The sequence below is a fragment of the Camellia sinensis genome, chromosome 12 (genome assembly GCF_055761805.1).
Source record: "Camellia sinensis isolate YWXY chromosome 12, ASM5576180v1, whole genome shotgun sequence".
Lineage (NCBI taxonomy): Eukaryota > Viridiplantae > Streptophyta > Magnoliopsida > Ericales > Theaceae > Camellia > Camellia sinensis.
The window spans coordinates 50,399,533-50,416,823 of record NC_138972.1 but is presented as its reverse complement, the minus strand read 5'-3'; the positions used below and the strand labels follow the sequence as shown (position 1 = coordinate 50,416,823).

Sequence of the window (17,291 nt, the reverse complement as noted above, 5' to 3'; positions counted from 1 at the left end):
TTAACTTTTTAACTTTTTAAATAATTTTTTAATTTTTTAATTTTTTTATAATATGTCAAACTTAACCTTATTATTAGAAAAATTGATAACTTTTGGCAAATACTAAAAAGTTAACTTTTTCATTGATAAAAAAAGTTGAGTGGATTCCTTCTCTCTCTTTTTTTTTTTTTAATAATAAAACATAAATAGACTTACTTTTTTTTAATTAAATACTAGTCAAGAAGTGACTGTTATTTTTTGTTTTTGAGCTTTATATCTATAAATACTTTCTCTTCCTCATTTACACAACCCCTCTCTCTCGAATAAATCTTTCCCTGCACTCTATCTCTCTTACTCTCTTTGAAGAAACCCTTAGCCTCCACGTGTATCCCTGATTCGTAACACCACCCTTGAGGACTCGAAATTGTGGCTCACAAGAAAAGCTCATAGTGAGTGAGTTCATATTTTTTATTTTATTTATTTATTTATTTGTAGCCGTGGTTATGACCTACATATATTTAGGGTGGTTTTGGAAACTAAAATAAAAAATCACGTTTTTGTCAAAATATCTAAAAATACAAGTGGTAAAAACGCAACAAAATTAGTTTGAAAAATGCCAAAAAAATAAGTGTGAAATTACAAATTGAGGCCTATAACAAAAAAATAAAAAAATAAATTTCTTATGTTAGGTAAGGATATTTTGATCATTTTAATTTGATTTAATACCATAAACAAATATTAAACTAAAAAGTTAAAAATCAACTTTTTACCAACTTCTCAAATCACTTTCTAAAAATACCATGCTCCCAAAATGACACTAAATCAATAAAGGGAAAGATTCTCTTATCCTGAAATAGAGGCACTGTTGGGGCCTCTGAGGTATACAACCAATCTTATTTTGACACTTGGATGGATCTTTTATTAATATATATATATATATTTTATTATATTTGTTTTTAAATGGATAAATTACACTTGCGTACCTAGAAATTTTTGATAATTATATGGACCTCCCATGTAGTGTGAATAATTACAGAAACTTCTCTTATTTTTACTAAAAATATCAAGAATTTCTCAATCTTTTAAATTCGTACAAAGAACGTTACTTGGGTGTAAAAATGACTATATTACCCTTTGATTTGTCCGTGAAAAGACAAAAATACTCATAAATTAAGAAGCCTTATTCATTATTAACATGAGTAAATTATACTTACATCCACTAAAGTTTTGTATATATATTATTAAAGACTCATAAGTATTTAGCATTATTTAATAAAATTCTTAAATTAATGCAATACTAAATAAAACCCTTAAATTGTTAAGATATTATTAAAACATTTAACAGAAAAAAAACTTAATTTTTATCAATAAAATACTTAAAAATAAACAATCTCCCTAAAATTAATGTTAGATAATATCTTAATAATTTAATATAAGCTTATTTTATACATAAACAACGTAAAATTTGTCATTTGAAGTAATGCAATTATTATTTGATTTTTTTTAAAGTTGAAATAAATGGATTTATTTTTTGGACAAATTACATCAGTAGTCACTAAATTTTACCCCTTGTATCATTTTAGTTCTTACACTTTCAATTGACTAAATTTTAAATTTTAATTTTTAATTTTAGATTTTATTTCAATTTGGTCTAACTAATAATATTGTTAATATTTTTTAAAGAAAATTTTCAGTAAATTGGTTGAGGTTAACTAGCCGAATTGAGTAAGTTTATAATTTTGCCTTAAAAATATAGCATGTGACACTTATGTGCATATTTTTTTATGAAAAAAAATGTTAAGAGTTGTAATTAATTAGATCAAATTGAGATAAAATCATAAATTTATGATCAAAATCGAGCTAATTGAAAATACAAGGACTAAAATGACACAAAAGGTAAAGTATAAGGACTACTGTCGTAATTTACTCTTTATTTTTTTCTCAATAATTTGCATTACTTATTTATGTACATATAAAAAAAATTATTATTTTATCTTTTCTCAATGGTATATTATTATCAAATTTGAATTTTTATCTTTGAGTTATTAAACTTTTAGTCGATGTATATTTAAAAAAGAGCAATGATAGAGACCCCTCCAATCACCACCCCCACAACCCCCCCCTACAGACACGTGGCGGGTGGCGATTGGAGGAACAGGAAAAAAAGAAAAAAGGAAAAGAAAATGTAACCAATGAGAGAGAGAGGGGGCCAAAGGGGGTGGGGAGAAAGGGGGCCAAAGGGGGTGGGGAGAAAGGGGGCATGAAACATTTTTGTTTAAAAAAATGCAAGTTAAAATTTCTTACATAATTAAAAAAAAAAATAAGAAATAAATATAGAAGTAAATCCCCGAGGTTTTTTGACAATTAAACCAAACTCATTTATTATCAACATTAATCTTAACCTTAAATGCACTAAATTTAATCTACCCTAGTAAATATGTATGAAATTATTATTTATTTTCTTAATTTTTTCAAAGTATAAATGTAATTTGTTGATTCTATTTTTCTTTTTCACAACAAGTTTTGAGCTTTTGTTAACAAAAAAATAAAACAAATATTCAACCATTAATGAAGGTGAAAGATTAATTTTAAGATTTAATTTAATAAAAATAGTTTACATGAGATAAATAAAAATGGAGAAATAGATTTGAAGTATAGAAATAACATATTAATTTAGTATATATTTTATTATTCTCAAATAATTTATCCTTTCAAATAAAGATTTATTTTAATTTTAGGTGTAAGAAATGATAAATTGTTTGAATTATTTATTATTCTCAAATGATTTATTGATCTTTTATTCTTATCAACTAATTTTAATTTATTGTGTGGCGATTATATATATTTTTTACTTCTATATTTATTTTAATTTATTTTAATCATCTAAGAAATATTAGTCTGTGTTTTTTTAAATATGTATTGACTAGAAGTTTAATGACTCAAAGGTAAAAATTAAAATTTTAGAATAATAAATGATTGAGAAAAGGTAAAATAATATTTTTTTTACATATGAATAAATAAGTAATGCAAGTTGTCAGGAAAAAAATAAATCTATTTATTCAACTTTAAAAAAAATTTAAATAATAAATGCATTACTTAAAATGATAAATTTTATGTTATTTATGTAGTGTGAAATAAATCTTATATTAAATTATTAGGATGTTATATAATATTAATTTTAGAGAGATTGCTTATTTTAAAATATTTTATCAATGAAAATTAAGTGTGTTTTTTTTCCCCCATAAGATGTTTTAATAATGTTTTAACAATTTAAGACTTTTATTTAATATTGCATAAAATTTAATAATTTTATTAAATAATGCTAAAATATGTATGAGTCTTTGATAATGTATATGCAAAACCTCTGGGGAGGTGAGTGAAATTTCTCATTTGAATAGTAAGGTAACTAATGGGCTATTTCATCTTTTTTTGGTATTATAATCTATGGCATTAGTAAATTTTGTTAAATAGGCTAATAGAGAATAACAGTAGGAGAATCTTGATAATAGTTTCAAAAGTATTAGAGGTTAGTGTAATTATTGAAATTATAGGAGAGGTTCAGAAACTTCAAAAGAGGTAAGTGTAATTTACCTTTTTTAAAAAAAATAGACTGTAAAGATAATTTTTAAATTAATCTATTTATTTTTTTAAAGAAAAATATGATAATATCGTGACCTATATTTATCATAACCTATATATTGAATCAAGGTAATCATACATTTTGTGGTTCAAAATTTCTATGGAAAAACGTGTAATATTGCTATAAACTACCTAACTTCATTTCTGAAATACTAATTATAATAATTCTATTATAAGATTACGTAACATTTATCAAAAAAAATGTGTAATATGAATCACAAAAATACATAATAATGTGCATATAATATATTCATTTTATGAGTGTGCATAGAAGGAATTTCTATGAATTGGGGAAATCCGTCCCATTAATCTAAAGAGTTAACAAATAAATTAAAAAAACTAAAGCATTTCGTAAACCATTTAACATGGTCATTTAATCAGCTGACACTAACAAATATTTTAACTTGTCCATTAGATAGGCACTGTTTGGTCCAATTGGCGATTGCTCAGTAGTATTACATTGCTTCGTTTGTCATCTACTTCAGAGGGCTCCCTTTTGTGCTTGCTGTGCTACTTCTCAAATCCAAGGTACCAAAACAAAAATAAAAAATTTCAATTTACTTGACTTACCATTCTGTTTTATTCTATTACAACTACTTTGCTTGACCTGCCCCTTTTGGATTTTCACTTTGTATTGCTTTTTATTTCTCTTGGATTCTCATTTTTTTCTGATAAAGATAAAATATATATACAAGCAATGAGTACAAAATGAATAGATATTTGTGTAATTTTCTTTTTATTTATTTATTTATTTATTTATTATTATTATTATTATTATTATTATTATTATGGGTTCTCTTTATTTATTTATTTGTTATTATTATTATTATTATTATTATTATTATTATTATTATTATTATGGGTTCTCTTACCCATGGAATTGGATCTCTACTCTTTTCTGCACATGGGGCACTGTCTTTTTAAATTGATAAAGACACCGCAGGTAAAACATTTTTGGGACAATGGTTTAACTTTTCTCAATCATCTCAATTTGATAGAGTTTTTAGATTTAGGCTTATTTTAAAATCAATTTGGACAATCCGAACGTTTACTTTTTAAAAATTGTTGGGTAAAATATTTATATAAAAAAATTAAGATAATCAAATTTTGGTAGTTAGATATTTGAATCAAATTTATATTATAAAAAATAAATGACTATTTTTAAAATGGGCATTTACATACAAGTTTTAATTTATGAACTTATATTTCATTAAATCCTAACTAAGGTTTTTTGAACCTTCAAGTCCTATTTAAATTTTAATAGTCTGAATTGCCCTGTAAATAATGATTGTTCATTTGTTCATCATTTATGATTTGATATTTTTTTTTTTATATTTTTCAAAACTTTAAAATATCAACTTTCAAATTGAAAAAATTAAATAAATAATTTTTTTTGAAAAAATTGAATTATTTTTTTGTGCAAAATTAAAAATTTTGTGTCTTTATAATATGATGATGGAACATTGATGTGCAAAAAAAAAAAAAATTTAAAAAATTAAAAATAAAAAAACTGATAATATTCTCAGCTTTTAAATTAGAAAATCCATTAAATCCTAACTAAGATTTCTTGGACCTTTAAGTCCTATTAAAAGTTTAATAGTTTGAATTGACATTTTTTTTTTATATTTTTTCAAAATTTTAAAATATCAATTTTCAAATTTAAAAAATTTAAAAAAACTAAATAAATAATTGAATTATTTTTTTGTACAAAATTGAAAATTTTGTGTCTATAAAGGAATATGATGATGGAACATTGATGTGCAAAAAAAAACAAAAAAAAAAATTAAAAATGAAAAAACTGGTAATGTTCTCAGTTTTAAAATTAGAAAAAGTCAATAATGTTCTCGGTTTTATTAGATAGTTGAATCAAACCAATAACTAGAAGGACAAAAACGTTTAATTTCATGTTCTGTTTTTTTTTATCAGTTAGTAAAACAATTATCTAGAATATTACTATGAAAAAATTGATAATGTTCTTAATTTTATATTTGTCGTTCATTTTTTAAAAACAAATATGATTCAAATATATATTTAAATAAAATTTGTATTATAAAAAAGGATGACTATTCTTAAACCGTTTATTTTTCAAATACAAATATAATTCAAATATATAATTACTGATGTCTAATTATCTTAATTTTTTTACATGAATATTCTACTCAACAAGTCTTAAGAAGTGAACGATTTGAATTATCAAAATTAATTCTAAAATATGGACCTAAGCCAAAACACTCTCTCAAATTAAGACAATAAGTTGGGAGAAGCCAGACGAGCTACCAACGAGAACTTATTCCTTATGATTGAGCAAATTGAAAATTCATGAAGGACTAGATTAGGTTGGCAGGACTTTCTAGACCTATTTATTAAACAAGTTCAATTTAAAAAAATTTAGAATAATAATTCTGAAGTTTATTTTGTTGGGATTGAAAGGACAAAATAATTTGAAAAGATAATATTACACATACTTATATGTCAATTTGTGCACTGTCAACCTATCAGCACCTATATGTTCTAAGTGTTATCTACTTGTTGACTTGTGCAAATGCTGTTTTCTTATTTATTATCATGTTACCTATCTATGTCCCTAATATGTTTGTCTGTGATCCGATGGTGATCTAGTGACAGTGGGATAAAAATGGGAAAAAAATTTATTTCAAAACAATAATTTATCACAATTTCATTTAAATCATATTCTTGTCTCTGTAAAATGACTGGTCTTTAGACCAAATGCTATATCCCCTATAAATGGATTTGTTATCAATTATTCATTTCTTAAATGGGTCAAGCTTGGGAATATTTTTTTGCAGGAGGATTTGATCGTATTATTAAAATATTACATACGTTAATGCACTTATAAATCAGTTTTTATATAAATATATAATTTACTTACATTTTTTAAAAAAATAAAGATGTATTTAAGATGAAAAATATAATTACCTAAGTTTAAACCTAGGATGTAATAATCTTGGTTTCCCGACTTGGTTCAGAATTGTAATATCACTAGGGATAACCCGTGCCTGAAGGCACGGTCAATAATTTTTCCGGTACCACACGTGCTACGAAATTCAATTAATAAATCAATTTAAAATGATATATCACTCTAGTTTAATACTTCACAAATAAGAAGTTGAAATTGCTTCTACACAGTAAATTGGCAAAAACATTTAGCGCAATCATCCTATCTAACTAAAAAATAATAATTAATCATCCAGCGTTTCTAATACGGATCAGCGACCTGCAACAAAAGCACTCGCTTAAATTTGCTTTAAAAACCCAATAGCTATGAGGAATCAACAAAATGAGAAATCAACAAAATGATTCTTCAAAAGCAACTCTAATTTGACAACAAAATGAACTCAAATGATTTTTCAAAATAATAAAAATGATTAAGAACAAAAAAAAAAATGCATGAATAGCTTAATATAATATTATTGAATCAAATGATTTCATGGTTTCAATTTGAACAATACCAAAAAAATTCAGCAAAACCATGTTTAAGAGTGATAATTGCATGTTTCACAATTTTTTGCAATGGGACTAAAGGCTTGGTTTGATTTGGTTTGGCTTGGTTTGGACATTGTCATAGCAACAAATACTCTTCTTTCAATTTGTTTTGTAATTAATCCCCTTCTTTCAGCACAAAATTCATGTACTTCTCTAATAGCTCTGAATATACCAGTGATAAGCATAATTCTGACCCTATCATTGGCTGAAACACATATGAAGAATAGTATTGAGCAAAGATTCTAAACATGAATGTAAGAGAGAAGTTTACATAGGTTTTACATAGTGAAACCTAACAATAAAATGATAACTCTTGTATAGAAGTCTTCCTAGTTTAACCAGGGAGTAAATTTCAATAGCAGCTAAATTATGAATTAGGCAAACCTCTCCAAACACTTTGATCTACATAATGAATTGCTACAGTGAAGCAAACATAGAACACGCATTGATAAACTCGCCATTTTTCCAATTATCTAAGCTCTGTAAATAGATCAAATAATAAAAAATAAATTAAAAAGCCCTAAAAAAACACAAACTATTCATTGCAAAATTCACGAAAAAATCAAAAATTTGTGTCATCACTACTACTATATAATTCCAAAACACAAAATCTTTAATCTTTGAAAGACATGATGAGGCCACAATTTTATATTCCCAACAATGCATGAAGCAACACATGACAAATAAATTGAGGAAAACAAAAAGAAAAAAAAAAAAAACAGAGATGATATGAGACACATAGCTTGTATTGGCCATAACAAACACTAAAACTAATTTGGGAGGAAAAAATGAATCTGAACAATAATCCCGCAAGCAAAAATCAGTTTTTTACTTTGATATAAAGGACCAATCATCACTTCACAAATAAAATCAAATGTTGCACATAGAAACAAAATGAAGATTCGATCTAAGTTTGAATGAGACATGAGAAATTGTCTTTTTACTCATAAAGACTTGAAAACAATATTTAAGTGATAGCTATCATAAAAAAGAATCTCATGGATGACTAAATTAGTACATCAAATCTTTAGTTATTGTATGGATATTACTCAGTACAACTGTATCAAATCATTCTCCCATTTTTTCAAATTTATTGTATTTTGTCTTCTACAAAACGAATTGCCTCCCTAAACATTAGAGTTTTCAAGTGCTTTATGTGGTTCAGGCCATCCCCAAACCCATCCAGAGAATAAAAAAATTACCAAGATAAAATGTGGGAAAGTGAACGACAACATAGCTAAAACCAGTTAATAAAGATATTCAATCTTCTGACTGTACACCTAAATTGAGACTTGAAGCAGCAAAGGAGCTATACATAACCATAAAGAAAAGGACAATTAAAATACAACTAAATTATGTACAAAGCACAATCCCAAAGACAGAAACCCTCAACGAAATTCACAAAAAATTTCCATTATCGTCACTTGCAAAGAGGTTGTGAGTGTGTGTGTGTGTGTGTGTGTGTGTGTGTGTGAGAGAGAGAGAGAGAGAGAGAGAGAGAGAGAGAGATAGTAAACTAAGTAGAGCTCTTTCCGTTCTTCAAATTATGTTGTAAAGAAACTAACTTTTAAGGTAATCCCACTTATATCAAAACCAATAGAGCTCTTCTTCTCGTTCAAGTCTAGGAATTCAAACTAACTTTTTAAGAGGGAGAGAGATGTTTGTGATAGACAGAGGTACTGGTAGGCGAGAACCGGAGGTCTAGCATCAACACACATTTTGTTCAACTTATACTTTTAACTGTCAGATGTTGATTAGGATTGATCTCAACCATTAAAAACAACTGTAAGACATTTTCAAAAACCCTTGTGGTTTATTATATAAATAAGTGGATTTTCATTTTTGTTTTGTGGCCTGTTGAAATATTTAATCCACTTTGAAATCAACCATCAAAAGTATTCCTATGCAATAACAACTTTATTGCATCAACAAAGAAGCCATCCTAAAGGGCTTTGGATCAAGAGCTGGCGGGGAGGGGAAGAGTATGCAAATGTGAGAGAGTGAAAGAGGTTTGTATATGTATGTATATACAACTATTTATAACAATTGCAAAAACTAAAGTCATCAAACACAAATAAAAAGTTCAATTTCAGGTTCTCATCACATTAAATCTTAACTCTTAAACATGATTTCAGAAGTTCAACCTTTAGCCTCTAAACACTTAATAGAGCATTTAGAAAAATTGATTCAACAAATATAATTAATTTCCAGCCAATACAAAAATTTATGAACATAAAATTTAGCATGTAACCTAAATATTAACAATCCAGTTCATACTGATATTTTTGCCAACGTACATTTGTAATCATTTTAACTTATATCTCATCTTTTAAACTAAATCAAATCCATTAATTCAATTGCAAACCATTTCCCGCTACGTATCCTCCATATCTTTCCCTCACTGTTCTAGTAACTTGTTTGCACTTTTTTTCTCCCTATACTTCCATTTCCCGTCATCCCACAACCTCATTGCGCAACCACACACCCTCTTTTCACTTTTTTCTTAAGTTCTCTCTCACCTATGACATACCAATGCCATGAAAATGCATTTTCAAAAGTAGACCAACTAATATACTTTAAACAAAAGTAGCTCTTTGAATTGACGCTTAAGGTGTTTAAATTTGGATTGAAGTTTTTTCATAGTCATGCTCAATCTGATTTTAAGATGTTTATATTATCCAAAATAACTTGCGCAAGATAAAAGCTCAATGTAGTTTCGTTATCATGAAAGAGCAAAATATGAACAATTTATCAAATAAAGTAGTACTCAAGATGTAAAAAATGTATTTATGTGATAAAACATAACAATTGCTCCAATTATAGACTGAGTATCAAACAGAGAAGCTGCATTTTGAAAGAAAAAAATAACATGAAGATGAGGTTTCTTCGTGCCTTATGCTAGTGACCATAGAAATTGAATGTCAACCGCAAACTAAATTGATCTAGACGTAAATCGTATTGCACAACCACCTCCCTCACTGTATTCCCCTCTGAGAATATCATTTTAAATTTAGATAGGAATTTAAAAAGGAAAAAGAAAAGATGAGGGAAATATAAAGTTATTATGATTGAAACACAACCTTACATACATAAGCAAAAATTATTTTTGTTGACGAAATGATACCAATACATGTTTTATAGAGGGGCCAATTTGAGAGAGAGAATAGACAAATGCATGCTCTTTACAACTATCGATTAGTAAGCAAATTGATACGTATACAGTTCCCCTAATAAACCAATTAATTGAGAGAGAGAATAGACAAATGCATGCTCTTTAATTATAATTCATAACTACACAACTGAGTGTGTAATAGGCCTGTGAAACTGGGCAAAACTTTGTCAAGCCAAAATATTATTTGAATCTGATTAAACTAATTTTAATCTGAATAAATATACATAAAAACATCAAATTTATCAAATGCCCCATCAACACCCTTGTTTTGTTATATAGATTTATTGAATTAGCAAAGACTTCAATGGAGATCTAATCAATTAACTTGGGCAATAAACATAAAATTACTAAACCACGTGGACAAAGGAGAACTACTCATCTTAAATTGATAACAGATTGTGAAACTTTCACGCAAGCAATAACCAATGCATCTATCTTTCATTGAAGACTCAGAACACTTTTCCTTTTTGAATCAAACACAAAAGTATCTGAAAAATATAGAATAAAAAATCAATTTGAACCTATGAAACCCAAGAAAATTGCCTTTTTTTTCAAAGAGTAGTGAAATTTATTTGGATTTATGCATGTAGCATTTGCCATAATCATTATTTTTTGCACTCACTACCTAATTATAAAGCACACAATAATTACACATCATCCAAAACCTAATAAAAAAAGAAAGGAACATTAATTTTTTACAAAAATTCAATAGTACTCATTTTGGAGGAAGAGAAGCATGACAATCAACACCCTTGATTTGTGCCCTGTTATACAGAAGAAAAAATCAAATTTGCATGTGTTATGTTTCTGCCCTGTTATGCCATTTTGTGGCTTTTTTTCTTTTTAATGATTCTTGAGCATATGTTTGACACCAAACGCCCCCCAACACAGATTTATAATTAAAAATCATATTTAACACCATCAATAGATACAATAGCTCTGGAAAAAGAAAAAAAAAAAAAAAACTCAAATAGCATTAACAATATACTTCATAACAAAAAATTAAAATCCCTTCACTGAATAATAACCAAAAAACTCAAAATTAGTCGTCAAAATAAAATAGAAAAAAATGAATTATACCAGCAACAATGAATCTATGACAGATTGAAAGAAACTGACCATATTTATAGTGATGCATCTAAAAGTAACAAATAATAGACACACAATACAACAAAAAATAAAAGCTAATCGAGAAAGTAGATATAGAGACATACCTTGACACATATAGCGGAGATATAAATGGAGAGAGAAGACAATTGAGATGGTTTCTTTCCTTACAATGGTTACTCTTTTTCTTAGGCAATAATTAAAATAAACACAACAGAAAACACAATAACCAAGCCAGTTATCAACAATACAAAAAAAAATTATTATAAACTCAAGGACACATCAGCAGCTCTACAACAATCTCCAAAATCCCAAAGTTAGTTTCACAATAGATCTAAAACAATATATCTACACAATGCTGATAATAAATGTAAAAATAAATAAATTAGAAACGCACAGGGCAAACACATTATGTGGAACCACAACTCATAACCAAAACACAAAATTTCAATTAAATGGAACTCAATAAATTAGATCGTTACCTCTATAGCGCAGTGGGTTCTACAGTAGGTTGAGTCCAAAAGAGGAATAGTTGACCCTCATATCTAACTAAGGGGAGAAAGGGAGTGTTTTTCTGCCTAAAGATATGATCATACCCGTAAGGAGAGAACGCATATAACAATAATAATATATATATAAAAAAAGAGCAGGTAGTTGCTAGAAATAATTCCAAAGAACTATTTACCTGTTTCCCTGACCTCTGATATATATCCAAAGCCTTAAGAGCATCATGTCGTTGCATTTCAAAGAACTGTCACATTGCATGTTATCAAATATCCATGATTTGCTGAAAACAAAACTACTCATTCAAAAATCCAAAGCCACATTCTACCTTGTCGACCAAATTTACGACACCATCACTGATAGCATTGTAGATTTTAATGCTTTCAGAAGCAACCTGTTGAAAAAAGTAAGGACAGTCAGGTCAAAAGAATTCTATTTGAAAAGTTACTTCAATAACACTCCGTTGGGATCGTGGGTGAGAAAGACAGGAAATTATTGTGTTTTCTTACTATCATACTCAGATGGGTATGAAGGCAATGCATGTGAGATGGATATGAAAGACTTATTTTTCTTCCTTGGAATTTTAATGGGCAATCTCACTATTATAAATTTTTTATAACTAATCAGCTTGTTTCTCACCAATCTCACTCACCACTTTTGATGAGAAATGAAATAGGCAAAATAAGAGAGTTCTCACTCTCATCATTTCTTATCATTTCTCACCAAATCACCCCATCCAAACAGAGTGCAAATCCATGGACAAAGCAGGGGGAAAATTTATAAACTCCACTCACCATAGAGAGTGCTAATTGAATCACAAAATTATGAACCGTTGCTCCTGTGGCTGCCCAAAAGTTTCATTAAGAGGCCATATTTGAAAGCTAGACAGCATTATGTTTGATTCAGTTGAGTGAAGCAAAAAAAAGTTACCTGGCAACCAAGAACACGAAATAGAAGCTGCTGTAATGCTGGCAACTGCTCAAGCAATTCCGAAGTGTCCAAACCTTTAGTTCTCTGCACCACAATTTACATAATAATATTCTAAGTGACCAAATCTTTATTTCAGTTAGATCAAAATTTTTTACATAATAATAAAATCAATCAAAATTTGAGTGTTCACATAACACTTTTCTGGCTGCAACAGAAACAGAACCCCTCAAAAAAGATTGAAGTTCCAAATGCAATTTCAAAGGTGCCATATTTAAATGAAATTATAAAACCAAATTTATGTTGTCAAAGCAAAATTTTGAAAAATTCAAATGGCAAAAGGATGGCCAGCAAAAAGTACAATTTCTTACAGGACGCTCACTCTCAACATCATATTTCAATACACTGAAGGAAGAAAATCTGACCTGTTGAAACCTGAAATTTAAGAAAATCTGAAAATCTCTGTTGTAATAGGTTGAAATCTGAAAATCTGAAAATGAAGAAAATCTGAAAATCCTCTGCACTGCTCCTCACACAATCCCCGCTCAACACCTTCGCCGGAGGCCCAAAAAACACCATTGTCGCAGCATTAAAAAGGCTGAAAAAAGCACACGAAACACCCATCTCCGTCGCAAGTCCCGACAGCCAGTGAGAGGCGTAATCAGAGATAATCCAATCTGGGTTCGGGCTAATTTTCTCGAGAAAATCCGAGAGTGGTTGTTTAAGAAAATCGAAGGCGATTTTGAGGAGCTGAGCTTGGTGGTGTGGTGCGTCCATGGAGGATTCGGTGTTGGGTGGTAAGTTGAGGATGGCGGGGAAGGGGAGGGGGATGAAGGTGATGAGAGGGGAGAGGCGGAGAGGGATTTGGGGGAGGCGGCGGAGGTTTCCGTCGGTGGAGATGAAGGAGATGCGGTGGCCCTTGGTGGCTAAGGTGGTGGAGAGGTGGAGGAATGGGATGAGGTGACCCATGGCTAACCACGGGAACTTCTTCTTCATCATTAATATCAACTCTGTTTTCCATTTGAGGATAGGGAAAATGGAGGACTTAAAGAAGATGTTGGGTGATTAGTGTGAGATGGAATACTTACCAAGAATTATATATTGAGAACCCTTATGAGATTTTGATGAGAAGTGAAAACCCAATAAGTATATTGAGCATTAGAGAGAGAAATGGACCTGATTCGAGGAGATCTTCAGTGTAATCGTTGCCCCAATTCGTTCGATCGATGCTTTGTCTGTGGCTTTCCACTGTAGAGAGAGAGAGAGAGAGAGAGATGGGTTTGAAGAGAGAAACAGTGAAATGGGTTTGAAGAGAGAGATGGTGAAATGGCTGAAATGTGTTTGAAATGGGTTTCAAAATTGAAGGGTATATCCAACGGTGAAGAGAAACACTGAAATGGGTTTGAAGAGAGAGACGACGAAAAGGCTGAAATGTGTTTGAAATGAGTTTCAAAGTTGAAGTATATATCCAACGGTAAAGGTAAAAGGATACAACCTTTAACTTAATCTCAGCCTTTCAATCTCATTTCCACCTAAGATGTCCCATCTGATTTGAAAAACAGAGCTTTCTTAACCATTGATATATATTTGGGATTGATCTTAGCCATTGGATCAAAATGTATCTCACATACATTTTGATATATTTTTTAAAAAACTTTGTGCCTTATTATATAGATATGAAGGCAAAATATGCGGGTGATCATATTACCTGAAGAAGAAATAGTTTGAATCACATGCTTGGATTACGAGCCTCATCTGGAAAACCCTTCGTCAATTGAGAAGCTACCAGAGTTTTTTAATGTTGTATCCACGCTTCAAATCCCTAGGTTCTCTAATGGTGACCTAAGAGAGAAGAACATAGAGAGAAATTTTACAGGAGATTTTTGAGTAACCTCATACACCAAATAATAATCCGTATTATAATTTTTCTCTATATCAAATATATAGACATTCTCTCCTGATAGATGTGGAGTTGTAGTCTCCCATAATAACTCAAACACCTAAAAGATAATCTCTTAATTATCTTATTTATTAAATATGTGAATTATCAATAACCCATGTGGATGCTCCATGGTAATGGGTCGGGTCAAATCTGACCCAATTTCAAACATCTCCCACTCGTCCACATCACTGGTTGCATTCACGGTTGTCATTTCTCAATTTCTAATTCAGTCCACTCCTCATACGAAAAAATAGAGCATGCAACTTGACGAGAAGGTATAAAGGTAGGAGTGTTATATTAAGCCACTATAAACTAACATAGCACATCACTCAAAATATCTCGTCTACACCCCAGATTCATTGAATCACACCCTATAAAACATTTTAAAGCCCCTCACGAGTCATAGCTCATAAACATGTTTGACCTCAACGCTGTATTTGTACCCACGATTATATCGTCATCTCAAATTAGACACAATCGCCCGAGCAATAAGCTACAATACAAGGGTATGATTTCCAACAATCTTCCTTAGCCACTCATGTCAATTCATTCAAACTTGACTGCTTTCCTAGACATGGTCCTCTGGACCATATTTATGATTTGGAATTGGGCCGGACGGATTTGGGCCGAACAAAGGTTGGACCGAGGTAGAATGGCCTTGTCTTGAAAGATCCTGCTCGGTTAATGCAAGGCGTGGTTTGACCGAGCTACATAGCTTCTTGGTATCGAAGCCTGTCAAATGGGTTGTCCGGCGCCAGGAAAGACAAGGTTGGACCGAGCTACAAGTGTTTGCTCGGCAGTAAGGCCCACGGCAAACCAGCGTAGCTGTCCTGAGCTCGGCAATGCCGGAACATGCCCGAGCTCAGTCAAAGCGGAGCACGGCTAGCGGGGCGCTCTGGCCAGCTACACAACACGACCATCTACAGTCGAGATGATGCAGCTCGGCTGCCGAGCTCCCAGTAGAGTGGGCTGGCATTCGGGTTAGGTGATGTTCAGCAAGATTTGTGCTGACAGTTGGGATAGTAGCACCACGTGTCGAGAGACGAATGAGAGTGGATTTGGCGCGCAGAAGGTATATAAGTAAGTCTGCGCCCCCCGTGCTGTGGCAGAAAAACATTTGGTGAGACATATACTAAACACAACTCAGTCCTTCCTCTCTCTCTCTATCCCTATGTGTGTATCTAACTTGATCATCGGAGGGGTTTTCCGGCCACACACCGCCGGGTAGCTCACCGTCATTGTGCTCGCAGGTCGATCGGGCAGACAGGAGCTTGGAAGAAAGGAGTACGGGCTTGCCTGAATATTTGCTCCCCGCACAATTGGCGCCGTCTGTGGGAAGTTGACAGACAAAACCTTGTTTTTCAGACTCGTCCGATCGCCGTCCATGGCGAACAACAAGGAGATTCCGCTGTCCGCCGTCGACAGAATTACCCCGGAGTCAGGCAGACGGAGAGAGGGGCACCCCACCATCGTTCCTCCGATGGCGGCCCTGGAGATTTCTCCAGGAGGACATTCCAGAGATGCGCGGGATAAGCGCAGAAGAAATTATGGTCACTCACGGAGTCCAGACGGTCATCGGCGGCGGAGAGACTCACATGCGAGACGACTGGAACACAAGTTAAGGGACCAGGACACCGTTATCCGACGGATGGCGGCGAAGATGGAGGAGCTGAAGCGGCATGTCAAAGGGAAGGGTGCAGCTGGAGAGGGAGACCACAGTGAGCGCACCCAACCCCGCCATTCAGGCAGTCAGAGTCAGCGGCACACTCCTTCCATTTCTATCACCAGAAGTTACATGGTTGCAAATTGTGATGTGCACGAAGAGAAGTCTAGCACACAAGACAGCACCTATCAACCCTCACGTCCAGCGACGACGTCGGGGTATTCTTATTCCGCTCGTTCTGAGGATTTGCGGGCAGTTTTGAAGGAACGGGCTCGCCGGCGGGAGGCTCAAAGGGTGCCGGCGTTCCAGCGGCTATCCTATGGGGTTCACGCTAGCGAGGAGGTCAGAATGCCTCTACCCTGTCCAGCCGCGCCTCTCCTTGTAGATACAGACTTGGCGAGGCTGAGTGCCACCCCATTCTCCGTGGATATAGAGACCGCATCGCTTCCGGCGAGCTTCCACCAGCCAAAGTTCACGCTCTATGACGAAAAAACCGACCCGTATATGCATGTAAGTCATTTTTGACAGGTCATGGTCGGACATAGGCGGAATGACGCTCTTATGTGCTTGATCTTCCCATCAAGTTTGGGCGAGCTGGGTTTAAAATGGTTCGAGAGGTTGCCGGAGGGGAGCATTGAAAGGTGGCAGTAGTTGGCCGAAGCCTTTGTGACGCGCTTCAAAACCAACACCAAAACACCAAAGGAAGTTGACCACCTCCTTAGTGTCAAGATGAAACCAAGCGACACATTGAAGGTGTACAACTCTAGATATTGGGAGACCTTCAACGAGATCTTGGATAGCCCGGTCAACCTTGCAATCACACAATACAAGCGCGGTCTTCCGGTCAGACATAG

At 32.1% G+C, this 17,291-nt stretch overlaps 2 protein-coding genes across 3 annotated transcripts in view; one reads left to right on the top strand and one right to left on the bottom strand.

The window, feature by feature from the left end:
* Positions 1–304: 304 nt before the first annotated feature.
* Positions 305–17,291, top strand: part of LOC114306493 (putative disease resistance protein At4g27220) — an 86,225-nt gene continuing 69,238 nt past the window's right edge. Inside the window, exons 1-2 of the mRNA XM_082896857.1 lie at positions 305–428; positions 4,038–4,146. The gene's annotated coding sequence lies outside the window, so the exon portion shown is untranslated. The remainder of the gene's footprint in view (positions 429–4,037; positions 4,147–17,291) is intronic.
* Positions 11,884–14,216, bottom strand: LOC145804144 (UDP-glycosyltransferase 91C1-like). 2 transcript variants are annotated; one of them, XM_082897903.1, is made up of 6 exons: positions 13,258–14,216; positions 12,836–12,919; positions 12,700–12,749; positions 12,234–12,299; positions 12,087–12,152; positions 11,884–11,979 (listed from the first exon to the last, which is right to left on the bottom strand). In XM_082897903.1, exons 1-2 carry the CDS (start codon positions 13,829–13,831, stop codon positions 12,912–12,914), a joined length of 582 nt encoding a protein of 193 aa, XP_082754029.1. In that variant the 5' UTR covers positions 13,832–14,216; the 3' UTR covers positions 11,884–11,979; positions 12,087–12,152; positions 12,234–12,299; positions 12,700–12,749; positions 12,836–12,911. The 2 variants fall into 2 exon arrangements, with proteins under 2 accessions (XP_082754029.1, XP_082754030.1); XM_082897904.1 differs by having other exon boundaries at positions 12,700–12,743.

Coding starts and splice junctions, on each gene's coding strand:
- LOC145804144 (XM_082897903.1), bottom strand. CDS start 13,831: ATGATGAAGAAGAAGTTCCCGTGGTTAGCCATGGGTCACCTCATCCCA.